The following is a 26,957-nucleotide window of genomic DNA, read 5'->3' on the forward strand; positions in this document are numbered from 1 at the left end:
CATAATGTTGACTGCCGCTCCGGTGTCCACCAGCATCTTATTGACAGGCCTCCCATCGATATAACCTCGCAAGCATGTGGCCTTCAGATGTCCGTAGCTTCTTTCTCATGGCTTCTCAAAGATAACCGGCCGTGGGCCGCGATCAAGTTGTGCCACAGTGCCTCATCTAATACTGGAGCACTGAACTCCGTAGGAAGGATGAACACCATGTTTGTGCCAGCCGATGTTTCATCATCGGCTTTCCTTTGCTTGGGGCGCCACTCCATTTTTTGTGGTCGACCCTCTTCATCCAGGGTTCGCTGGACCTTCGCGGCCAGATCAGGCCGCGCTTTCCTTAGCGTGTGCAGGTATAACCTTTCGGCTTCCTCCAAGCCACACAGTCGCTGAACCCTACGCTTTTGGGAACGGCTGAGTCCATCAGGGCACCACCTTGGCCGGTGGTACCTGTCTTCTTCTTCTTCTTCATCGTCTTCCAAATCCTCGAGATCTTCCACCCGAGGGGACTCAGCGTGCTTGCTTCGAGGTGGGAGAGGCCCTAGCCGTTTGAACACGGACACGTTAGCTGTATCCTTCCTCTTTTGTTTACATTACGGCGATTTGCCGATTGTAGGCAATCGGCTCATTCCTGAATCCCAGCAGTGTACGAAGAAGGGGCAGTCCCAGTGCCTATCCTCGTCGTCTTGCTCCCTCGACTTTTCCTTAGCACGGCGCTCGTACTCCTCCTCATCGCGATCATGCCGACGATGTCTCCTGGCGTCCCTAGCCAGACGGTCTCTATCATCATCGTCGCTGGATCGTCGGCGTTGGCTATATTGACTCACGTACTTGTTGAGGAGGTGATCGGAGAGAGGTCGCTGATATCTTACATTCCTCACTTCTCCCTCTGTGATGTAGCGCTTGCCATCGTGCCGGAGCCGATCGCGTGGAGCGGCCTCCTCTGTGTCCTTGCTACGAGAGCAGCTGCCCTCGTCTCCATCCTTGCCAGAGTGGTGTCCAGGTCCTACCATGTTGATGTTGAACGAGAATCCTGGCTGGCAACCTTCGTGGTAAGTGCACTCCACCATGTTAACGGCGGGGAAGGGGTGGGTGTCGACCTTCATGGCGTACTGATTGAAAATCGACGTCCTTGTTCTATCGCCATTTGGATCTGCGACGCCACACCCTGCGGTCGTTGGTGGCATGGGAGAACGAGTTATGCCATTTGCGGTATGGCTTTCCGTTCAGCTCTGTACCGTGGGGATTTTGAGGCCTTCGGGTAACTTCATTGCTTCTCCTTGAGTAGGAGGTCGAAGATTTGCTCAGTTTTAGTCACGTCAAAATCAAACCCTCTCGGGCGGACTCTGGTGGCTTAACCCATTTGCGGGACACGGGGGTTGCCCCCGAGTCCATTCAGCCACCGCTACCTCTTGATCTCCCGCAGAGCCTTCGTCTTCTTACGCCTCAACCAGGACTACCGCACGCTTGAATTTGTCCTGGTACAAGTCCGGTGGCGTTGTTCATATGCCGACGCTTTCGAACCATGTGCGCCCGGTGAAGGGTAGTCCGCTTGGGAGGCCATATCCTTGATTGGTGATGCAAGGCCCACCACCGCCAACTCGACCGTTTCCTTTTCGGTCACACGAGCCGAATAACATCGGTTCCTTAGATTTCTGAAGCGCCGGACGTATTACGCCACGGTTTCTCCACGCTTCGACGTATTTGAGCTAGATCGGCAAGGCCGGACTCGGAAGCCTCCGAGTGATACCGCATGTGGAACTGTTCTTCCAATCGCTTCCAAGTCCGGATCGAGTCCGGTGGCAACGAAGTGTACCACCCGAAAGCCGATCCCGTGAGGGATCGTGCGAAGAACCTCACACGTAGCTCATCTCGCCGCCGAGATCGTGCTCAGTGTGCCAAATATCGGCTCACATGCTCGATGGAGCTGGAACCATCTGATCCATTGAATTTGGAGAAATCAGGGAGCCGATATTTGGGTGGTAGCGGGATCAACTCGTACTCGTTGGGGTACGACTTGGAATAGCCGATTGTCCTCCTTTTCGGCACCATGCCGAACTGGTCTCTCGGTATGGTGCGATTTGATCCGCGGTCTTGGCTGCAGGAGTCGAACTGCGAAGATTCGCCGGAGTGGCATACTTAGCCAGCCATGCTTGCTTTTCCAGCTACGAGCCAAGCTGCAGGAGCTGAGCTCGGAGGTTTGTCGGAGTGGCATATTTAGCTAGCCACGTACGCTTCTCGAGATCCGTCGCCGAGGTTCCTCCTGCTTTCCGAAATCCTCGCCGTTGCGGCTTGGTTTGTGAGCGCCCGATTACGCAGCCTCGGCACGTATGTGCACGTGTATCCGTGAGGGATCTCCTTAGGCGCCTCGTGCAAGAACCGGTAGTCACTAGGGTCACCACCGATCTTGTAGACGACGAATGCCGGTGAATTCGGCACTTCCGGTGCTGCCAACGCGAATGGCAGCAAGTGGACGGGACCGGAGTGGCATCTCTCCTTGGTATGTCCCGAGAGCTGGTCCCGACGGAGAGTACCGGTGCATCATGATCTCCTGGATCACCCAAAGAGCGACACGCTCCAAAGTGTTCACCAGGGTCTCAGAGTGGCGGTGCCGCGAGTGAGCCCCCATGTAGTTAATCTCGTGACGCCGGGACCTGGTGCGTTCTTCTGACGGGGCGGCCAGGTCTATTCCATCGAGCGCACCTTCGAGCGAGAACCCTTTCCACGATGCCATGTGAACGGGTTACGTGAAAAGAGCCGATGAGGTCGGCTTCGAGGATCGCTTTGACCTCGTCATACTTCTTCTTGAGCTCCTCGGTCGGATCCTCGTACGTGATCGGGGTGCCGTCCGCCATCTCGGATGTAGATGGCGATGCGGTTGATGTCGAAGATGGTCCCACCGGCGTGCGAGAATGTGTTGCGGTCGAAACCCACCGACGAGCAACGACGGGCAACACAGAGAGCCGGGAGCAACTTAGGGCTGCGGCTGGCCCTGGTCCCTCCGAGCGACGGCCCGCAAAGACTCCGCACGCACGTCCGATGCCGGTGCAGGCGTGCCACCCGACCTATACCCGGTCGGGAAGGTTATGGAGATGCCTCGCTTAGTTTCCTGCATGGCATACACGTAAACATTAAATACGAGCCTCGATCGGCTCTCAGGTTGTCCTGTGAATCGGCTCAAGGAGCCGATCCACCCATGATTCGCACGAGGTGTACGAATATATGGTGGTCCTGCTTGATCAAGATAAAGCTAAAACGATCTACGACGATTTAGGGTTTTCACCGCATAATCGGAACGTCCTACTCACGATTGGGCCTCGCGGCCGCGCACGGTGATCGTAAGCCGATCCTGGACAGGGCCTAAAAACCAACACGAGGTTGATCCCGGAACATCTGTCTAGGGCTAGCAACCGCACCCTACGCGCCGCTGGATCCTCCAACCCTTTGTAAGGCCTAACTATGCGAGATATTAAACTAATCCTTGAAGAACAAGGAGCAACCATAACGGATCGGATCTACTAAATAATGATCAAGCGGGGTGCCGCCCCTACACCTAAGATAGGTGTAAGGGCGGCTAGATGTCTAAGGGTTGCACTACGACAGCATATGATACGAAGAACAATGCTAACCCTAACACATCTAAGATAACTACGTTGCTCGCCATCAAAAAGGCTTCAGTACGAGCAACGCATGAACGACGAATAAACTTGTACTGCCTAGATCGCAAGATGCGATCTAGGCAGCATGATGCTTACCCGGAAGAAACCCTCGAGACAAGGGAGTTGGCGATGCGCCTAGATTGATTTGTGATGAACGTGATTGTTGTTTATTTCATAAACCCTAGATACATATTTATAGTCCGTAGACTTTCTAACGTGGGAATAATCCCCACCGTGCACGAAACAAACTCTAACTAACCGACACGTATCCTACTACATTACAGATACACGGGCAAACTAGCCCAAACTTTGCATAACAGGCCGATTCACGTATTTCCTCGATGTATATTCTTCGAGTCCATCTTGATCGCGGCCCACCTCTGACTCGGTCAAATTCTGGTGATAACTCTGTTGTCGCCTCGTTGCTCGTTGCTTCGTTGATAATTATCTCTATTGCTTTCTCCAGCGCTTGCTCGAAACCCAGCCGAAATTTGGCCTGGTGGATCATAACTCGAGAATCGAGAAAATCGTCGTCTATTTTGAAAATTTCGACTACGGTCCTCCTCCGGTGACCTGTGTCGTTTATTATGCACAACATCCTCGCCATCTGCCCATCTGTTCGCTATTTCCATTAATGCTGATACTGTTCTTGGATTGGTTCTTCCCAAGTCCTCCACAAAATCTCCTCGTCGAACTCCTGCCACAAACGCATCTATTGCTCTCTCATCCGATATGTTTTCTGCCGAGTTTTTGATGATGTTCCACCTTTGGATGTACTTTCTCATTGATTCATCATGTTTTTGTCGACATGATCTCAATTCCTCGAGTGTCGCAGGCTTTTTGCAGGTAGATCGGAAGTTCTTGACGAATATGTCCTCGAAGTCAGTCCAGCTGTCGATGGAACCTGAAGGAAGCTTCTTTATCCAAGATCTTGCAGCTCCACTTAAGTGCACCTGAATACTTTGCATCGCCGTTGCCCTTGTTCCGCCTATTAACTTCACTATCTCAAGATAATCTACCAGCCAATCCTCAGGATCCTGCAATCCGTCGAATTTCTTGAAATTATCAGGCAACTTAAACCCCGAAGGCACCCGAGTTTTTCGGACCCTTCTTGTAAAACATGGTAACCCACACATGTCCTCTTCGGCTATCTCTGGAGAATTTTGATGCTCCCTTCTATGTTGTCGTGCCCTGTCTAACCTTGCTTGGATTTCCGTACCCCTTGCTTCTCCTGTTCTCTCTGGAACTGCCTCTACGACAACAGGACGTGAACTGTTTTGCCTTGCTGATCCTTCGGGAGGTGAATTTACAAATGCTGCTCCCATGGCTCCAACTCCCGCTATAGCCATGTTGTATAGTGCCTCTTTTGGATCTCCGGCAGGTGGTTTGGACGCGAGGATGAAAGCTTGCGTCGCCATGTACCCCGCTTCTGGTGTTTTCGGGATAATGTTTCCCCTTGTGTCTATCGACATAAAGGACATGTCGAGATTTTGGACTATGTTCTCCCTCTCTGCTTCAGGTATATTGTTTAATCGAGACCTTGCCCTGTTGCGAGCTTCTCTGTGACTGCTTCCCGAAGTTCCTGATTGTCGACTCAATACTGCTCTTCGCCTACTCGACGCCGATGCTGCTTCTTGCCTTTTATCGAGCTCTATTTTTTGTTTCTCGAGTTCTCGCCTGGCACGCGCGAGCTTATATTGGTATGCTTGTAACTCCTCTGGTGTTGCCGCGACAGTCATTGGTTCTGTCCCATTGATAGCTCTCTCCACTCGATCCCATACTGCTTGCGGAAATCGCACCATCTCCCGTGTTGCCGTGCCAATATATTTTGTCCCCAGTCCTCGCGTAAGGTCCGTAGGATCAACGAACGGATTTCCCGCCTCGTCGAAGTTTTCTGATGTCTGTTCTTGAGGTCTGCTTGAATCCCCGATCGCATAGATCTGATGATACTTTATTTTTTCTATTTTTTCGAGATCGGTGACACCATCATATAGACTGGCGAAGACCTTTCCCACAGTAATAGATTTGTCGATAAAGTCGAAGCTGTCGACACTACCGGAATCACTGCTTATATAGGAGTCCGCAGACGACTCGAAAGACATGTCACTGAAGATCTTGGAGAGTTTTTCGCTTGCATTGGTGCTGATGAAGCGTGGCGAGGAGATTCCTTCGTCGCCTGACTCGACCGATGATGCCGAGCTTGAAGATTCAGTATGGACCATTGAAAACCTCGAGAAGGTCGGAATTTCGAGACGATACGTTCCTTCCTTCCCGACGCGAAAGTGGAACCTTCCGAACGTTATCTCCATGGGCTCCTCCAGATACGCATATGCATCCAAACGGGAGGGCGGGTGAGGAACAAAATCAACGAGACCAGTTTCGATATGTTTACCTCTGTCCATGATGTTGCTTGCTGCCGACGAAATCGACGATCCTGAACGTGCCATCGAGATCAGCTCCTTGTCGCCTCTAGATCCCACAGACGGCGCCAATTGACAAGGTATTAACTTGTCAATGCCTACAAGTAGTAGACTAGGGTTTTGTTGGATGTAGAGGGCAAGTAGATCTCGAAGGTTTCAGCCGAAAAGTACTCGACGATTGTAAAACTAAGGTTTAGAAAATAATGATTCGATCCTCTCTTTGTCCCTCGACTCCCCCTTATATACAAGTTGGAGCCAAGGGATTCGTAATACACAAGTTTACAGAGTCCGGGAGGGTTTCTGACCTGTCCCGCAAGATTACAAATTACACTTCCTATTACAACTCTATCTTTCCATAATAATATCTTGGGCTTCTGAATCTTCTTATTCTTCGGGTCGTGGGCCTTGAATAAATCCCGGGTACCATCTTCGGCAAGCCCATTGGGGATGCCTATGTCAACTCCGGTGACTACACCTACCAATCATTCTGAAATACAAAGCCACGTCAACACGTGTAGCTTTACGGAATGATAAACCACATACATAAGTCATGTGGTATTGGTTCTCTTGAATCATCAAACATTATCTACACAGATAATGTTGCTTCTGTTGCATGGATGCAAACATGATACATCAAGAGCAATATCACTAAGCATATTGCCTCTAGATTGTTTTATCTCCATGAACTTCAGAAGAGTTGGGGAATAAACATCTTGCAAGTCAAACCACACAATAATATTGTTAGTTTGTTCACCAAGTCTCTACCAACTTCAACATTCCATAAGTATTTCATGGAATTGGTATGCGACGGCTTCCAAATTTGCAAGAATCAGAGGGAGTATCTTCCTGAATCAATCATGTTCAAAGCATCATATTACACTCTTTTTCTCTTTATGAGTTTACTACACAGGTTCTCATCAAGGTTTTTAATGAGGTAATATCAACACAAGATGATATGTCATATTTTCTGTTTTCCCCAACGGGGTTTTTAGGAAAGTATATACGACATATATTGTTCTCTAAACTCTATGGCTTTTTCCCTTTTACAAGGTTTTTCTCATATTGAGTTAACAAAGAGACAATACCAATTATATGCTGTGTCATTTTCTCTTTATTTTCCCACTGGGTTTCGAAGGAGTTTTAACAGCATACCAACCATTATAGTTGCACCATTTTCTCCTTATTTTTCCCACTGGGTTTTTAAGGAGTTTTAGCAACATATCATACACACTACTCTCCTCATATTTTTCCCACAGGGTTTTTAGAGGAGATGATTCCAAAGATGATTCTAGAGATGACCAAGCACAAGGACAAGGAATGATTAGGGGGAGTGTTAGGATTTAATTAATAGGTTAATTAAAGGGGTAATCCTCCCTCATGTAATTCTCTATGTTGATTGGTTTGTCAACAGACACAACCCTTTCTCACACCTCTTCGAACGGATGTGACCCATATTCGCGTCCCTTCCCCTTGTATATAAGTTGTGAATCATCAATGGAACAGAATAGTTGAATCATTTGTTGTCTCTCTTGTTTGCTTCTCGATACTACTTTCAACACTATAATTTATACTCAGTAGTAAAGTACAGTATGTTGTATTGATTGCCACCAAAAAGAATCAGCTCAATTTCTGCCAAGATCTAGCTGGGGTGCGATGTAAACAAACACGCCCTGAATAGACATTTCCCTTGAAGTTCAGGACCAAACCGTAACAACCCATCATAGCCGCGTGCTGCTCAACTCGTTAAACCCTAAAACCCAAAAGCTGCTCCTCTCCTTCCTCTTCCTTCCCCCGCTTCGCCTCCACACACCAATCAACCAAGTTCGCCGCCAGCCACCGCGGCCATGGCGATGGATTTGGACGCGCCGCTCGCCGCGGAGAAGGGCGAGGTGGCGCTGCGGCAGCTGCGGGACGCCGACCCGGCCGTCTACCTCTCCCCGTCCGCCGACCTAGCCGCCGCCGCCCGGGCGGCCCTCAAGCACCTCCACTCCTCGCTCGCCGTTGCCTCCCCCGTGCAGCCGCCGCCGCTCCCAAACCTCCTCGCGGGCCCCAACTTCGACGCCGAGCAGATTTGGTCCCAGACCGAGCTGCTCTCCGGCCCCCTCCTCCCCCACCTCCACCGCCAGCTCCGCCGCCTCGAGCAGCAGCCGCCTTCGTATCCGTCGCCGGCTCCTCCGCCGGCCAAGTCCGCTAAAGCGGAGGAGGAACCCTCGGACGAGGAGGATGGAGAGGGGGACGAATCGGAGGATTTGGACGAGGATGAGATGGAGGGCACGGACGATGAGTTGGATTCTGGGGAGGAGGAGGAGGAGGAAGAAAAGGAGCAAGTGAAAGGTAGGGCAGGTAATGGGGTGGAGGACAAGTTCCTAAAGGTAAAGGAGCTTGAAGATTTTCTAGCGAATGCGGAGGAACAGGAGTATGGTGGTTCCAAGGGAGGCGAGAAAAAGAAGGGAACCGTGGACTGGATGGAGGACGAGAGTGATGAGGACATGGACGAAGGTGGCCATGATGGAGAAGAAGACGATGACGATTTGGATGTAAGGCTTTTGTACTCACACTCTCCCTTACATACATCTAATTCTTTGTTAGCTCTGATAGAATCTATGATATAGAACCATACTACTCTGAGTAATTAGAACCCAAAATTTCTGCTGGATATGCAGTAGAAATGACTCAACAGCTTGAGCTAGTTCAGGGACGACCGATTTCAGCTGTACGGCCTGAACGAATGGGCTCATTTTGACAGTTTCGGTGTTAGATACCGTTTTTATTGATGAAGCATGTTGATCCAAATTTCCTTCTTCTTTAACCTGAGTGTTGATGCTGTTAACTGTAGTTGGAAGATTTTGACGATGACGATGATGATGATGAAGAGGATGGAGGAAAATCTGGTGGAGATATAAAGTAAGCATTTGATGCTAATGTCAAGTATGCTATTATGGATTTAAGTTGGTAGCAAAAAATGCAAATCAAATTTCATTATGCGCTCCTGTATCAGTTAATTTTTGCAAGATGTTAATGGTAGCAATGCAGGATTTTTAAATCGTTGGAACAATGCTTCACAACTCTTTTCCAATTTATAACACGTAGCAAATAAATTGACACATGAAAAAGTTGAGAGGGTGGATATTTCAGATTTTTATGCATTTTTCTAAAGATTCACACTGTTAAAACTTACTAGATATCACTATATCAGACCGTCCTTGAGGTAAATGGAAGGGGAGTAGGCGCTAGTTCATTTCAGTGACATAGGGAAAGAAATGGAATCTTAATACTTGCATGGAGATGGAATCAATTGGATTAGCAAAGTAAACAAAGGAAAAAAGGGTCCCCTTTTATGTAATTTATTGATAAGCTGATGAGAGGAAAAGAAACTAGCCTATGAAAGTGCGTTTTGAAGCTTGGAAAATCCAAAAGGAATCTCACATATACATGTCAGAGCACACTATATATTTCAAAATTCTGTGAAAAAGTGACTTGATATGCGGTCTGCAATAAAACGACCAGAACCAAGGGCTAAAAAAGCTTTTCGTGCTCTATTTTTTTGAGCAGATTTTTTTCCAAAACATTTGGAAGCATGGTAATTAGGTTTTTTTATGATTGAAACTTCACGCCATCCCTACAATCTTCCCTAGGTTGGAGAATATTGTTATGTTATGTATTTTCATTATCATGAATTTCATGTTACTTTATAACCAGCTAAGAGCGTCTTTTCAGGTATGAGGATTTTTTTGAGGAAAGCCATAAGCAACAAGGCAAGAAGAGAAATAGTTCCACAAAGAAAGTCCACTTCAAGGATGAATTACAAGAAATGGAAGGGGATGACATTGAGAATGATGATGTAAAGGATGTTCCAACATTAGAGGTACCCATTTCAGTTGAAGTAAGTGTTGCACATATAGCCATAACTTGTCTATCAACATGCTTTTTTCCTATTATGCAGGATGAACAGGGTCTTTCAACTCATGAGAAGGATGAACAGGGACTTTCAACTCATGAGAAGGAGCGCCTGAAGATGCGTGCTAAAATAGAGCAAATGGAGAAAGCTAGTCTTGATCCCTGTGCATGGACCATGAAGGGAGAGGTAACCTATATCATGTTTTGTATATAATATATACTTCTGACTTGTAAGATGGTCATAATAATAATTAATTATCATTTCATTCCAAAAAAGTTAACTGTGTTCCTTTTATAGGTTACTGCTTCCAGCAGGCCCAAAAATAGTGCCATTGAAGTGGAGCTTGATTTTGAACATAATGTGAGACCTGCCCCGGTAATCACAGAGGAAGTCACAGCTTCTCTAGAGGAGATGATAAAGAAAAGAATTGCAGAGGTAAAACATGTTAATGGGCATGTCCCAAGTTTTGCAACAGGATTAACAGTAGTATACCAGAGAATAAGTAGAGAGAATTCTGAATTCTTTGGACATCTCATTTTGTACCTGTGGCACCGCTAGTAATATTGAGTTATCTTCACTTTTTTCCTAACAGGATAATTTTGATGATGTTGAAATGCCTTCAACCTTGCCATCTAAAGCTCCAAAGAAGCAAAAGGAGATGGTATGGTTTTGATTCTTTGCAATAACTTGAATTCATTCATGATAATAAGACATTGCATTCTCACCATTAATATATTTCAACAGGATGAAAACAAGAGCACGAAGGGTCTTGCTGAACTTTATGCGGTCTGCACTATCTGACTATGACATATTTATTTTTAATCCAATGGGCTGCTAAGATGAGTGCAAGTACAATTCATCTGCTACTGATCTTTTTAATCTTACAGGATGATTATGCACAAAAAGCTGGCCTTGCACCTGCCACACTTTCTATTTCAGATGAACTGAAGAAAGAGGTGAGTAATCATATGTTCTTACTAAAATCCGAGGGAAGTTAAATTTACATATAATGATTATAGTCGTGTTCTGCTTTTGATTGTAATTCGTGTGCAACATCTCATGGAGCATTTCTGTTGAGTTGAAAAGAAAATGTCAGTTAAAGAGCTAATTTTGTAATGTCTTGTCATTCCATTCTTATGTCCATTTAAATTAGCAAGTTCTTGCATTCCTTGCTTTGCCGCGGTCGCTGTACTGTCTCTATATTCACCGTTGCTTTCTTGTGGTACACAAGATGCTTGTCATATTATGGAAAATAATTTAAAAACAGGTGCTCTGTGATGGTTTATTGCCTCTTGGACATGCAATGGAGTTGAAGTTTTGCTATTGGATTTTTTGTTGGTAGAAGCACACGTCATTTTCCTTAGTAAATATGTGGATTACTTTCCGCCACTGTCTGTGTTTCAGTAAGCATGCATATTGGATAGGTGATAGGCCACACATGATAATCAACATTTGTCAAGTTCTGTTGAGGGGTCCTTTACTACATTGGCCGAGTTGGTTTTATGCTTCTGTTTGTTGCCATCATTCGAGAATGTTACATGCATATTTTTATGCCTATATGATAATTTCACAAGCTACCGATCATGAATAACTTTCTATTTCAAACTCAGGCAAATGATTTATTTAAGAGGATATGCTTGAAGTTGGATGCACTCTCTCATTTCCACTTTGCCCCGAAGCCGGTATGCAATGGCTCTTTATTTGACAACATTATGTACTTAACATCTGCAATTTTTGGCATGAAGACACGCTTTGTCTTTTCAGGTCATTGAGGATATGTCTATACAAGCAAACGTACCTGCTCTAGCAATGGAAGAGGTACCAGATTCATTCTTTTTTTTCCATGAAGTTACTCCATTGGAATATTTTATTTAACGGCTTCTATGTCTTGCAGGTCGCACCTGTAGCTGTTTCAGATGCGGCTATGCTTGCTCCTGAAGAAGTTTTTGAAGGAAAAGGCGATATTAAAGAAGACACAGAGCTCACACAAGCTGAGCGCAAAAGAAGAAGAGCTAACAAGAAAAGGAGATATGCAGGTATTTTCTTTACTAGTTTTTTCAGGTTTTGCTCACCCTACCTGCTTTTTAAAAATCCATCCAAGAAGCAATGAGTCACACTAGAGCAGTCTATGTGTTTCAATTAAATGTTGGAAGATTTTGAATTATGCAATCTTGCACATGGAATGAAAACGTTTTGACAACATGACACAACCTGCTGTTTCACCATGCAGAAACACACAAGGACAGGCCAGCCAAGTTGCAGAAAAACTCAGATATGTAGGAACCTGCCTTGTCTGCTATTGCAAACATTTGGAGCTGGAGGGAGGTCCAGCCCAGCCCAACAGTGCAGATACCCTGTTTTTGCCATATCAATACCTTCTTTGTTGCAGTTTGATGTCAGGCCTGCAATTTTGACGCTTCGTTGTATTGTAGCCATTTGTTGAGCTTTCATGCAGTGCAAAAGCAGTAATGTTCTTACCCAACAGTCAAAATTTTGTTGTACCTCATAGGGGAGCGTGTTTTATGTTTTAGAACGTGTAGGTTGTGGGGGTGGATTGCTTGGAGGAAGGAAATGCAAGTGGCCATAAGGAGAAGTGTCATTTTTTTTTGAGATAACAACTGACGGAATTCAACAATTGCGAAACCGATTACAAACGACTCCACAAAAAAAGGAAAATACAATATGTACCTAGAAGACTACAGACCGTACTCCCAAATCGCAATCAACCTCATTGTCCTCATCGTCACCACCCAAGTACAGAGACCGAATCCGCCTATCTTTGGACACCATGTCACCACCCAAGTACAGAGACCGAATCCGCCTATCTTTGGACACCATCGACTCACCGCCGCCACATTGGCCTTTGAACACCGTAGGAGTGCCCACCTTGAGGGGTGAGAGCTAATAATCTTTTCCAGACCATCGGGTAGGCGAGAGTTGGTGGAGATCAAGCAGAACCTCCAATCCACGGACCCCGAGCAGTAGGTCCCAACCATCGATGCCACGTCAAGCCACTTCCTCCCCTCGCCACCATGGTCGGCCGGTGGAAACTTCACGACGCGGCAGTCACATCTCAAAAAAATAAAAGACCCTAAAAACCCTAACGAGGAAAAGTGTCATTGACATACACTATAGTGGCCCCTCGTATGTTGTCGATGGAATGATGAGTCGAGTCGTATCGTGTGCTCCAGCCATTGCGGTGCATGCACTACCTCTTGACTCTTTTAGTCGACGCGGAGATAAGCTCAAACATGATAGCAGCCTTCACAACGGCGTGTCGATTTAATCGGATCGGAGGAAGTAGTATCCTTGTGGAAAAGATCAGAAATAGCATCTAGATACATCCAGATTTTGGAAAACCTCAGCTATCTATTTATAGATGGAGGGAGTAGCAAAATTTAAAATCCAACTCACTCCAAAACTTCAGAAAGACGAGGCAAGTTGACTATTGGGTGGCCATCATTATTCGCTCTAGATTTCTACCTATTGCTTCTCAATCCTTGCAAAGTACTTAAACTGAATCATTGTGGCACAATCAGTGTTTTTATATTACTACCTCAAATTCAAACCATTTAGTAGTTATTAGTTAGTAATTTGATGAGTATGTTTTGTGCATCCTTGTCCCATGGAGGTTGTCATCCAATATTTGACAAATTTCACACAACCTTCATCGTCCATTTGTTGCACCGGGTTCGGGGCGTTTGAAAGGCAACAAAATCAAGCTTGTTCTTGGTCGGCGTCAGATTGACTCACAGTTGAGCTGTAATTTCAGTTTCAAAAGCTATTCTGTACTCTGTAACCGCGCGGGAGCTCAACCAAAATCACCCAAAACCACTCTAGGGTTTCTTCTACCTCCCCGCCGCCCATGGCCGCCACCTCCTGCGACGCCCCGGCCCCGGCCGCCATGCCGGACCTCGTCCGCGACCACCTCTACTTCGGCGGCATCAACGACGCCATCGCGGCCCTCACGGGCCCCCTCCCGGACGGCACCGACATCACGCACGTCCTCTCCGTCGTCAGCTCCGCCTCCATCTCCTTCCTCACCGACTACCGCCCGGGCCTCTCGCTCCCGGCCGAGGAGGTCCGCCGCGTGGTCGCCGGGGAGGACGGGGCGCCCTCGTCGGTGGCACCAGGGCGGCTGATGCGGGTGGTGGAGAGGACCGGGGAAGGCCTGAGGGTCACGCGGATGGCCGTGCCGCTCAGGGACACGGAGGAGGAGAACCTGCTCGACCACCTCGAGCCCTGCCTCGATTTCATCGACCAGGGCAGGAAGGAGGGCAGTGTGCTCGTGCATTGCTTCGCGGGGGTCTCCAGGAGGTACGCTTGCTCATGGTTCCAACTTCCAATCGCTTTCGTAGTAATCATGGAGTTGTATCTCTTTTGAGCTTTGGCATGTTTTTAGTAGCTGTGCACTAAGACAAAAACCGCGTTTTCTGCCAAATTGAGATTTGCGAGAGGCCCATTTTTGGTGTAGTAAACTAATAGGTATGTATGGGAGGCTGTTGTTGAATGTTATGTTAACTTTGTTAAGCTAGCAAGCAAATACCATGCCTGTCAGTGCAACACCCGTAGAGGCTGCCAAATTGGAGCAGCCCTGCCAGGCACAATGAAATGTTAAATCTTAACGGCAGAGTCTGTGAACAGTCTTGGGACATTTTGTATGCTCTAGGTTGCACTGCCTCCATTTTTTCTCTGGTAGAAACTAAAATTCTAGTTACCGGAGTGGAAGTTGCCGTACCAATCTTGGATCCACATGCTTTTTGAGTTAAGAATGAGGGAGTAGTGTTCTGTTGTTCTGGCGAGGAAATGTGAATGCGAAACAAATTATTTCGAGTCTCACATCAGTGTTGTGGCGGTGGTGCTTCACCATGTTCTACGCTGAACCGAATTGAAAATTCATGGAAGAAATTAGTATTTATTGAGACCTGAGGTGCCGATCTGGGATAGCCTGGCTGTGTGTGTGGGAAGTTTCAGTAAGCAAAACAGTCCTATGCTACTTGCTCACATCTAACACATTGGCAACTTAGACAGGGAGTAGTGGCAGATGGAGGAGTTTTGGTATGTGCTTGGCAACTGTGTCTACCATGGCCGTGGTTACTTTTAGTTTGCCGATACATTGGTTATTATGAGCTACCTGTTTTACCCTAGCAACGAGGTAGCCATGGACATAGTTCTCAAAAAAGAGAAGGTAGCCATGGACACGATTTTGCGAGATGATACTGGCTGTTTTCGACTCGCCAAAGCAAGATGGCAGCAGCATGTCCCTTGAGCAACCCGTGATGGACTGGAGTGCTATCTCTTCTCAGGCTCACACTGATCTGACTTCCATCCAATTATAATGGAGATTAACAAGATAAACAAAGGTTTCTTGTAGATGAAACTATGAAAGTCTGCTTCTTGCGAAGATTTGCTAATTCTGTTTTAACTGGTGCATGTGCTTTGATGTAATTCTGGTTTTTGATTGTCTTCTTTCGCCATTGATTATAATCTCACTACTACATGTTAATGAGAAGATGCATTGACATTATGATTCTGAGCTCAAGACTATTGGCAACTGTAAGAAAACAGTACGAAAGTTGATAGCGGCTCTGGCTAACCAATTATATAGGGTGCATTCATGGATTATAAGTCTAACGACTAGTCTATGAGTCTTAACTTGACTGTTGACTAGCTTGTTCGACTCGACTAGTTCGTAGAGTCGAGCGACTAGTCATGGACTAATATAGATTAGTCATGGTATTTGAGTCCATTGACTCAATTCGGACATGAATAAATGAGGTGCTCAGCCCGCTGGATGGAAAGTTGGAACACTAGCTATTTCTAGGCTTGCTCAAGAACGAGCCACCTCACCTAGGACCAGGCCGCCGCCATCCACTGACCATCCGCCACCGGCGGTGACCAGAAGTGTTGTGGGTATACTTCATGGGTGTACCATCGACAGTGCCTAGATCCGGCAAGCCCGGGTGGCCCACAGACGGTGATGAGGCATGTGGCCCATCGGGCGGCCCAGTTGCTGTTGATCATGAAGGAAGAAGTCCAGCCCAGGATCAGCAGGCCGGATCCGTACCGACCTTAGGAGTAACCCGGATCCAGGGAGGCCCATAAGGAACCCGGATCCAGGACCATGTATATGGAAGGCGGATCCGTGACGTGCACGGCAAGATATTGTACCGTAGCTAGGTTATCTGTAATCCGGCTAGGACTCTCCATGTAAACCCTAGATCCGTGCGCCTTTATAAGCCGGATCCCGGGAGCCCTAGAGGCACAACCACAACTCATTGTAACAACGCGAAAGCGCCCGGATAATTCCGGACAAGCGACGGTAGGCCTGTCATCGTGCGGGTGTTCGAAGGCTGGGTAACTCGCGTACCACCGTCCCGTGTGCACTCCGCCCTATGGCCCCTACTTCTTCTCCCCTCGTGAGGATCCCTCCTCCGAGGTACCGTCGATGAGGCAACGACGGTTGGCGCCCACCGTGGGGCACGTGGCGTACGGAGGCCGGAGCAGGAGGGTTCCGCCATGGGAAGCTACGACGACACCATCGCCGTGGGGCGCGTCCTTTACGCCGGAAATCTGCCGATCGTCCCTCGGATGAGTGCTTTGGATTCCGGCTAGGACAAACCCCGTCAAGCTCTCCATCGTCCCAATTGGCGGCATTCACATCTTCATCGGGGAAACCGTCGATTCCGACGGAAACCCACCGTAAGTACTTGTGACGCGACCGCCGCAGAGCTGGACGCCGTCGCGAAGATCCGATCCGAGATGCAGGGAGCTTCCCAAGGAAGATTCCGCCTTGGATCTGGAAATTTCAAAGCCCACCCAATCCGCCCCGAGCAGGAAACAAAGGTGGAAGACCAATGCGAGATCCGCCGGGTCTCCCGGGTGTTAGAAAAGCGAGGTGCCACTTCGTACACTTCTTGGCCCACACCGCCGGAACCGCCCCTCAAGAAGTCGGAGCTGGTCCCGAGCAGTAGAGGCACCGGAGCACAACGCGGATCGGATCGGGCTCGACTGTCGGAAAAGCGAAGCTCCGGTTGAAGAGTCGATTTTGGGCAATCGAGCCCAATTTCCGGAGATACCTCCTCCATGGAGTACGATGATTTCGTTCGCAAGATAAGGGAATACGGATACGGTGATCGGCCCGAAGTCGACTCCGCCCAGCCCAAGAGTGTTACGCAACGGTAGCGTGGCCAGGGACAAAGCGGATCCGGAGACCAAGTCAGCCAATCGACCCCCAACCATCCCATCAAGGATCTCCAATGTCTCGGGTGCGACCCCAAAGGGATTCTCCCTCGGAGGAAATCTTGTCGGCGAGAGGAGGTGGCCGCGCGAGCGATTCTTAACACACCTATAACCCCGGGCGACGCCGCAGATCCGGAGGCCCTAGAGACCGCGAGAAAGGAAATGCGGCCACGGCCAAGAGGCTCGCCGATACCGAAGCTGCGTTAAGGATAGGAAGGGCAGATCATGCGGCTGGACGGAAAACCGAGAGACGGGACCGCGAGATTGCTGCCACACTCGAGCAGTCAAGAACATGAGGGCTGAATGGGAGGTAAAGATGACTTATGCGCGAGCGGAGGCCGATCGAATTGTTAGAGAAGCAATTCCGCCTCGCGAGAATACCCTTCAACACGCCATGAATCACCGGCCTTGGAAACTCCAAAGGACAACATGCGAAAGCGAGCGGAATTCTTTGAAGAAGAAGGACGAAGAAGTTGACATCAACTATCTCCGCACACTTGTCGCTTCGACAATGCGGCGGCGAGCAAAGCGGATACTTCGCGCGAGGTTGGAATCCAATCCGGATAACTGTGTATCTACCGCGCGAAGGACGATGAATCGCACACCGGATCCTCGGAGCGCGAAGAAGGGCCGGGGACCACCCAAATCCGATCCCCGTTCCGTCACGAGACGCCTCCGTCGGATCAAGGAAGGGAAAGGACGCGATGTACTCCGGAAGAGACAAATACCGCAACCCCTCACCGCCACCCAACGGTTACCCGCGACCCCCTCGCCGCCGTAGTCCAGCCCGGAAACACCGAGGCCCATAGGGCATGGTGCGCTTGTTATCCGCGACAACGTGCTGCCAAGAAACAAAGCGAGGAGCGCTCGCCGGAACTCCGGCGGAATCGAACAATGTTCATGAGCCCGAGCCCGGGAGGAGTCGGAATGAAGACCGCGGTCCGAGCCTCGCCGGAACCGCGATCCGTAACCTCGTCGGAGCCGGGACCGGAGCCTCGTCGGAGCCGTGACCGGAGCCTCGCCGGAACGACCGGGCGGCCGGCGCCAAGGCGAAGGCAGCCACGGGAGCCGGAATCGGCACCGGGAAGGCGGAGGAGATTCGGATAGGCGGAAGCAAGAAGTCGGACCGCCCACCTCGCGGGTCTCCTCACCACCACCTAGCGGTGGCGGCGGAGGTGGAGGCGGAGGCAATGGCGGAGATCTCGCTCTCGCTCAAAGTCTCTCGCCACGGCTCGCGCGACGCGCGGGACCGCCTTAACGAGTACGAACCGACTACATTGGCCCGAAGTGCTTTGGAAGGATGATTCGAGAGGAACCAAAGCCAAGGATGAACCTCAAGCTACCGGAAATCGAAGCATTATGATGGCACCGAAAGGCCGGATACTGGATTGAGGATTACTACAATGTAACCTTCGCCGGAGGAACCCCTAACATCGCTGCCGCATGCTCCGGTTGTACCTTGTAGGTCCGGCCGGATACGGCTCGGTGACCTCGAGAAGAACTCCATCTTTTCTTTGGTTCGACTGAAGAACGCTTTTGAGAAACACTTCAGGGCACCTACAAGAGACCTGCCACAACAAGCGACTGCGAGCTTGCATCCAGAAGAAGGGCGAAACATCGAGGAATTTCCTCACCCGATGGTTGGCATGCAGAAACGAGTGCGAGAACGTTGACAACCGCACAGCAATGCACGCCTTCATTGGGGGCTTGCAGCGAGGAGGATTGCTGCGACACAAGCTAACCTGCATGGTCAATGCAAATCAACTGACGTTGGACAAGGTTCAAAAAAGCGCTGAGCGCTAAGCGAGCGGTGAGGCTCAGCCTAGACGAACTACTGCTTAAGCGAGCTTAAGCGCTGCTTAAGCGTTCAGGGTAAAAGCGTACGGACAGGGGCAGCGAAGGCCATCTAGGCATACAATAGACCATAATAGGTTGTATTTTTGTATCATACGCATGCATGTAATGCTACATTTGCAAGAAGAATAAAGAATATGGTTTATATACCTTGATTTGGCTCGGTTTTTCTCCACTTTCTTGTTCTCCAACTCCAAATCCTTTCTCGAGAAGCTATATGCACACAGCAATCAAATATTAGCATTTACCAATCAAATGTCAAAAGTTGCAAACGATACTATTCAATCATCAGACAAGATCACAAGAAACAACTAACAAGCAATATTATAACTTATAAGACCCACATGGCCACATAACATATTAGTGCATGCTGATTGCTGCATAGTCTCACGTTGCTCTCACACAATATTAGATGAAAGAAAAGAGGTTCCAACTTCCAAGTTCCAGTGGCAAGTTCCACACAACATAACAAAACACAAGAATTAACTCAATTAAGCACACATGGACGCCATCATATCCCCAAGACTCCAAGGCATCTGTCTATGATGGTATGATCATGAACATGAAGCGATCAATACTCATCATCATCCTCATACTCAATTTCATCCTCCTCTAGCACATCCTCTTCATCGGACTCAAACTCCTCCTCCTCAAGATCTCTCACTCTTGCGCTCCTACGAACTTGGAGCTGCTCTTGTGCTCCCATTGCTTCTCCTATCACATCATATGGTATCCCCGAAGCCGGATGCACGCCTTGGTCTCCATCCTCCTCATCTCTAAAAACAACCAGTGCATAATCATCCCCTCCTTCGAAGAGCCATCCTTGAGCTTCAGATGCATCGGTACTTAGAAGAGAATCAGCTTTCCTCTTATCCTTCAACCTTTGTCTCTTGGACAGCATCCTTGTATTGAATTGTATATAGACCATATTGTTGAGGCGGTCCGTTGTTAGTCTATTTCTTCTCTTGGTGTGAATCTACAAGTGCGAGAAATAATTAGAGTTTAGATTGAGAGTATGAACAATGCAAATTCACTAACTGTAATTGAAAGATAATAGTTAAGTAGTCAACCATTTCATATATGCTCCAGTTTCTTTCACAGCCGGAAGAGCTAGAAGTCAATGATAGGATCCTCATTGCCATGTTTTGCAACAAAGGAACTTCTGTTCCATACATCTTCCACCATCCAACTGCAAATAATAATATTACGACTATTAGCAGTAAAACAGGGGTAAAACTACAGCAAAACAGCAAGCAGAACAGCAGCAAAACAGCAGCAAAACAGCAAGCAAATCAGCAGCAAATCTGGGGCAAAATAGGGGCAAATCAGGGGCAAAATAGGGGCAAAACAGGGGCAAATCTGGGGCAAAACAGGGGCAAAACAGGGGCCAAATCTGGGGCAAGCATTACCGGGATTGTAATCTGCCCTTTCCCATGAAGTTGCAAGCTTTTTCTTGAAAGGTCCTTCCATGTTTTCATATAGGAGCCACTCATCATTGATCATTTTCTTCGCAGATATCTCATCTTCTCCAAAATATTGCTCCGCGCATTTCATGAGAGCTACGGTCATGCTTGAATCATCAAAGATATCTTTGTTAGCATAAGTGTAGTGTGGATTCAAGAGATATGCGGTCTTGTGCAATGGACTATCAAGCCTTCCTTTCAACTTCTTGTCAATAATGGCTATAGTCTCTCTATAGTTCTTCTCATTATTTCCAAATGCTTCCTTGATCTTGGTCTTTGCCTTCAACATTTCTCCATAAAGCCAAGCCAAAGATGGCTTGGCATCCCCATCAACCAAACGAAGAAGGGAAACCAATGGCTCAAACACCTTTAAGCATAGTGTCACCCCCTTCCAAAAGTTAGCATCCATCAAGGTGGCTGTGGCATCTTTTCCTTTCTTGGTCTTCACAATCGGCATCTCCTCCCATGCTCTATCAACCACCATACCCCTTAGAGCATCTCTCTTTTCCGCCAAGCTTTGCAAAGTAAGGAAATTGGAAGCAAATCTAGTCACCCCCGGCCTTACGATATCTCTCCTCTTTGTGCATTTCCTCATATATGCCAAAGTCTTGTGATGCGCATAGATGAAGATGGTGACTTTTTGTGCTTGGTCCACTATGGACTTGAACCTTTTGATGTTGCCAATTCCTTGAAGCATCAAGTTGATGGTGTGAGTTGCACAAGAGGTCCAAAATATTTTGGGCCTCTTCTCAAGCATCAACTTCTTGGCTGCCATGTTATTGGAAGCATTGTCCGTGCAAACTTGCATCACATGTTTAGCCCCTACCTCCTCAATTGCTTTGTCCACTAGTTCAAATATGACTTCCCCAGTATGTGACACATCCGAGGTCTCCTTTGACTTGAGGAAAGAAGTTCCTCCACTACAATGCATGCACACATTCATTATGCTTCTCCTCTTCATGTCCGTCCATGCATCGGTCATAATGGTGCATCCAAGCTTGATCTTTTGCTCTTCACGATCATCTAGCAAAGACTTGGTTCTTGCATATTCCTCAGTCAATAACTTCTCACGAAGATCAAATTGACTAGGAGGCTCATACCCGGGGCCAAACTTTCCAATGGCCTCACACATTTGCTTGAACTCATCGTTGTCAAGAGCATTGAATGGAATAGCTACAAAAACACATGTAAAAAACAGCAAGTAAGATTTGTGCAAGTAAATAAAAAACTGCAAGTAAAAAACAGCAAGCAAGTAAATAAAAATCTGCAAGTAAAAGACTAATGTAATTGCAGCATACCATGTGTATACACCCATCTAGCAACATATTGTGAAGCTTGATGCACTCTCTCCTTAAATAGAGCCTCATTCATACTTAATTGCCTCAAGGCTTCTTCCTTGCTTGATTTTCCATCAATAGGACGCACAAACTTGTCCATTGGACCCACTTTGTTAGGCTCCGAGGTTGAGCTCCCAACATATACTTCCTCTCCTACCGAGCTTGAGATATGCACATCATCTCTAAGATCTTGGTCATGTTGCCTCTTTATTCCCTTTGTAACTACGGTTTTCTCAAGAGCTTTCTTGCAAGCCTCCTTAGCTTCCGGTGTAGCCTTCTTGCATGAGGCCACAACATTGTCCACACCTACAATGTGTTTCTTCAAACGGTAGATGCCGCCGGTGCTAATATGTCCACAAAAATCACATTTCACTTTACTCTTGTTGTTTGGATCACAATATTTGCCATACTTCCAACCAACATCTTTTGAGTTGCCGATCAGTACCGGAGGAACCGGAGGCACCGGCGGCACCGACCCATCAACACCCGGATCGATATCCATTATACAGTACCTAGAAACAAAATTGCAAAATTATCTTAGCACTAGCAGCAGTTAACAACTAACTTAAACAGTTCCAACAATCAACTAATCATTAAATTAATTCAGTGTACATCTAATCTAACTTTACTAGCCCAGGCAGCAGCTCAGAAGCAACAACGCAAACAGGCAGCAGCACAGCTACATAGCAACCTAATCAGTAAACAGTACACGCATGACTAGATGAGCAGACATCAAGCAGTACCAGATCAATCCACAATGCATCGACGCATCCGTCCAGCAAGCAGCAATCCAACCAAGTAGTGGAATACAAGTACACTACTAGCACTAACAGAGACCAGAGAGACACACTTGTCTAGAAAACTAGAAAAGAAAGGGGATAGAAACAAGATACGAACCTGATGTGCGCGCCTGGCCTGCGTCAAGATCGATCTGGGGTCCGGCCTGGGGCTCTGGGCGTCTAGTAGGAGAGGGGATGAAGGGCGCTGCCTGGAGGAGAGGAGCCGACGTCCTGCTGGCCTGGAGGAAGAGACGGAGGGAGACGGAGGAGGCCCTTCCCCGGCGGCGGACGAGGAGCAGGGAGGAGCAGGCCGGCCTGAGCACGAGGAGCTGTGCCGCCTCCATCTCTCCCTTTATCGACGGGAGGAATGGTCGATTCGGCTTCTACGCAACCTTAATTGCGCCGATTCCCTTCCACATACCCCCAGATTTTTCCGATTCCCGCCGGCAACCATTGACGCTCAAGCTTCGCTTTTCTTCCGCGTTCTTTCGCTTCCGCTCGCGGAAGCGCACGCTCAGCGCTTAATCGGATCGCTTTTTTCGCTTTTCGCTTTTTCTTCCGCTTTGGGCTGAAACCGAGCGGTAGCCCTCCGCTTCGCTCGCTTTTGCGCTTAAGCGCAAGAAAGCGTACGCTTTTTTGAACGTTGACGTTGGATGACATGATCACCATCGCTAGCGATCACACTGCCGCCGATGACGACGCAGGCGGTGATCTCGCAGCTACAGCAATCCCCCTGCACCAACAAAAGAAGAACCGTGACAACGGCGGCAGCAGCAGCCATAAGCGCAAGAACCCTGATGACCAGAAGAGTGGCGGATCCGAAATGGTCGCCATGGCGTTTCAACGCGGAGGTCCAGGAGGCGGAAGAGGACGCGGACGCGGAGGCGGAGCCGGCAGGGGTCAGCAGCATACCTCCGAGTTCACTGCTGCCGGATCCCGCGCACCGCAAACCTATGAGGAGTACAGAGACATGCCCTGCCTGGCCCATCTGGATCCGGTTACAGGGAAGTCCACACATACCAACCGCAACTGCAAGTGGGTCAATGACCTAAAGAATGACCCGGAGGCCGGATACAAGCGCGCCCGGAAGCACCGCCCACGCGGAAAAGGTGGCAAGGGCAAGAACAAAGACAAGGAGGATGATAGTTCCGAGGCGATGGATGAGGATGATAACTCGCCGGATCCCAAGGCAGGAGCCGCAGGTAAATCCAATCCATTCGACAAAAAGAGCGTGGGGGCTTACCACACTTTCCTCGGAACCCCAACAGTACGCGCCTCCAAGTCAGCTACCCGGATCCTGAACGCCATAGTTCCGGCTGTGCCACAGTACGTCAGGTGGTCGGAAATCCCGTGCACATTTGATCGAAAGGACCATCCCGCAATTGTGCCAAAGGAATGCTACGCCTTGGTTGTAAGTCCCCGCATAGACGGGTATGACTTCTCCAAATGCCTCATGGATGGCGGAGCCAGCTTGAACATCATGTACCTGGAGACTCTAGAGCGGATGAACCTCACCAAGGAACAGCTCAAACACAGTAACACTGAGTTTCATGGCGTGGTTCCGGGTAAGAAGGCAAACTCCCTCGGCAGCATCACACTTCCCGTGGCTTTTGGCGATGTTCATAATTTCCGCGAAGAGAAGATCACGTTTGAAGTTGTGCCCTTCAAGAGCTCCTACCACGTCATCTTCGGCAGGCCCACCTACCACAAGTTCCACGCAAGAGCGTGCTACATCTACAACAAGCTCAAGATTCCGGGTCCTAAAGGTATGATTACCGTATCCGGAGACTACAAAAAGGCTCATGAGTGCGAGTTAGGCGAAGCCGCCTTCCCAGAGTCTGTGATATCCGGAGAAGAGCTGAAAGGCTACAGAGCCGCGGTGGATCCGACTGAGATGCAGACCACCAAGAAGCAAATCTCCGAGCAGAAAACCTCCTTCAAGCCCGCGATAGAAACCAAGAAGCATGACCTCATCCCGGGTGACTCTTCCAAGCAGGTTTCGATCGGAGCCAACATGGACCCCAAATAGGAAAGCGCGCTCGTCGAGTTCCTCCGCGCTAACATGGATATCTTCGCATGGCAACCTTCTGACATGTCCGGAGTACCTAGGGAACTCGCCGAGCACTACCTCAACATAAATCCGGGGCCAAACCGGTAAAGCAAGCTATGCGACGCTTTGGAGATAAGAAGCGCCGCGCCATAGGGATGGAACTAGCAAAGTTATTAGAAGCGAGGTTTTGTAATAGAAGTTATCCACACCGATTGGGTCGCGAATCCCGTCCTTGTACCCAAAAAGAACACCGAAATACTAAGAATGTGCATCGATTACTACGGCTTGAACAAACATTGCCCGAAGGATCCGTTCCCCTTGCCGCGCATTGACCAAGTCATTGATTCGACGGCGGGGGCGGAACTTCGTGTTTTCTTGATGCGTATTCCGGGTATCATCAGATCCGGATGAAGGAATCCGACCAAAAGGCGACTTCATTCATTACTCCGTTCGGTACTTCTTTGCTATGTTACTATGCCCTTTGGTTTGAAAAATGCGAGTGCTACCTACCAACGTACGATGCGGCGGTGCACGAAGGATCAAATTGGCCGGAACGTGCACGCTTACGTCGACGACATCGCGGTCATGACCCGGAAAGGATCCGACTTGATCGGCGACCTCACGAAACCTTCGACAACCTCCGCAGTACAAGATGATGTTGAATCCGCTGAAGTGCGTCTTTGGCGTGCCAGTAGGAAAACTCCTTGGCTTCATAGTCTCTCACAGAGGCATTGAGGTTAACCGGAAAAGATCAAGGCAATCTTGTGTATCAAAAGGCCAACTTGTCTCAAAGATGTGCAACGACTATCCGGTTGTGTTGCGGCAATCGATAGGTTTGTTAGCCGTCTTGGCGAGAAGGCACTACCTCTCGTACAAGGCTGCTTTGAAGAAAGCAGAGACAAATTTATGCGGGATGACGCAGCCGATGCAGCTCTTCGAGGGTTGAAGGAAATACTTACCTCCCTCCTATCTTGGCAGCTCCGGTAGAGTCGAGCCAATGCTCCTTTATCCGGCAGCTACCAACAAAGTCATCAACCTCGTCATCGTGGTGGAGCGAAAGGAAGAAGGTCATGAATATGACGTCCAAAGACCTGTCTACTACATTAGCGAGGTGCCGACGGAGTCAAAACAGAGATATCCTCACTTTCGAAGCTAGCTTATGGCGTGTTCCTAGGTAGCGGAAGGCTGAGGCATTATTTCCAAGAGCATCCACTAACGGTTGTGAGCAAGGCTCCGTTGTCAACAATTCTCAACAACGCCGACGCAACGGGACGTACGGCTAAATGGGGCATCGAATTATCCGCCTTCGACATCGCTTACAAGCCAAGGACTGCGGTAAAATCCCAGTGTTACGGCAGATTTCGTTGCAGATTGGACGAAGCTCGGATGCAAGTCCGGAGGCCGGAACCGAAACATGGGTCATGCACTTCGATGGATCCAAGCGGCATCAAGGCTCGGGAGCGGAGTCACCCCGAAATCCCCTGGGAGAAGAGGCTGCGGTATGTTCCGTGCAGATCCACTTCGAAGCTACCAACAACATGGCGGAATATGAGGCTCTACTACACGGTCTGCGCATCGCTAAGGAAATTGGGATCAAGCACATCATATCTTGTGGAGATTCCGACCTGGTGGCACAACAAGTAGGCCGGAACACAGGAACGCAGAAATTCCGTCATGGCGGCCTACGAGAGACGAAGTTGACGAGATCGCCAAGAGCTTCCTCGGATACGAAGTCAAGTACGTCGGAGAGACGATAACACGGCGGCAGACATGCTATCCAAGCTCGGATCCGGCAGAAACCAATTCCGCATTGGCATTTTCTGGAGCATCTCCGGATACCCTCGATTAAGGGCGCTAACCGGAAAACCCGAGAGGTGGCGGTATCTCGGCTAAGGAAGTGATGGCCGTCACTCCGGCTTGGACACGGCCTTTCTGGACTACCTCATCGATCGAAGTTGCAGAGGACGAGGTCCTCGCACGACGATCGTCGGACGAGCAAGAACCTACACAATAGTTGATGGACAGCTCTACAAACGAAGTGCGGCGGGGGTATTTCTTAAATGCGTCTCCAATCAAGATGGCATTGAAATCCTCGAGAGAGATCCACGCGAGGGACTGCGGGCATCACGCCGCTCCCGGATCACTCGTTGCAAAAGCTTTTCGGTTAGGTTTCTATTGGCTTACTGACTAAAGAAGACGCCCGACAAGATAGTCAAGACTGCCGAGGTTGTCGGTACTACGCTACTCAACCAAACGCTCCG

At 48.7% G+C, this 26,957-nt stretch overlaps 3 protein-coding genes across 3 annotated transcripts; 2 read left to right on the plus strand and 1 right to left on the minus strand.

Moving 5' to 3' along the window:
- The first annotated feature begins 7,796 nt into the window (after positions 1-7,796).
- On the plus strand, positions 7,797-12,477 carry LOC127299925 (M phase phosphoprotein 10). Its single transcript, XM_051329976.2, has 12 exons — positions 7,797-8,610; positions 8,910-8,977; positions 9,791-9,938; positions 10,017-10,157; positions 10,269-10,406; positions 10,564-10,632; positions 10,716-10,757; positions 10,859-10,927; positions 11,582-11,653; positions 11,736-11,789; positions 11,866-12,007; positions 12,202-12,477. Exons 1-12 carry the CDS (start codon positions 7,918-7,920, stop codon positions 12,249-12,251), a joined length of 1,686 nt encoding a protein of 561 aa, XP_051185936.1. The 5' UTR covers positions 7,797-7,917; the 3' UTR covers positions 12,252-12,477.
- Positions 12,478-13,836: 1,359 nt separating this feature from the next.
- Positions 13,837-15,293, plus strand: LOC139831599 (dual specificity protein phosphatase 1-like). Its single transcript, XM_071820898.1, has 2 exons — positions 13,837-14,288; positions 15,278-15,293. Exons 1-2 carry the CDS (start codon positions 13,837-13,839, stop codon positions 15,291-15,293), a joined length of 468 nt encoding a protein of 155 aa, XP_071676999.1.
- A 4,077-nt stretch (positions 15,294-19,370) lies between these two features.
- On the minus strand, positions 19,371-23,288 carry LOC127299924 (uncharacterized). The gene is made up of 5 exons (XM_051329975.2): positions 22,765-23,288; positions 21,829-22,379; positions 20,477-21,703; positions 20,138-20,256; positions 19,371-20,043 (listed from the first exon to the last, which is right to left on the minus strand). Exons 2-5 carry the CDS (start codon positions 22,367-22,369, stop codon positions 19,639-19,641), a joined length of 2,292 nt encoding a protein of 763 aa, XP_051185935.1. The 5' UTR covers positions 22,370-22,379; positions 22,765-23,288; the 3' UTR covers positions 19,371-19,638.
- Positions 23,289-26,957: the final 3,669 nt, after the last annotated feature.

This window comes from Lolium perenne, chromosome 5 (assembly GCF_019359855.2).
Source record: "Lolium perenne isolate Kyuss_39 chromosome 5, Kyuss_2.0, whole genome shotgun sequence".
Lineage (NCBI taxonomy): Eukaryota > Viridiplantae > Streptophyta > Magnoliopsida > Poales > Poaceae > Lolium > Lolium perenne.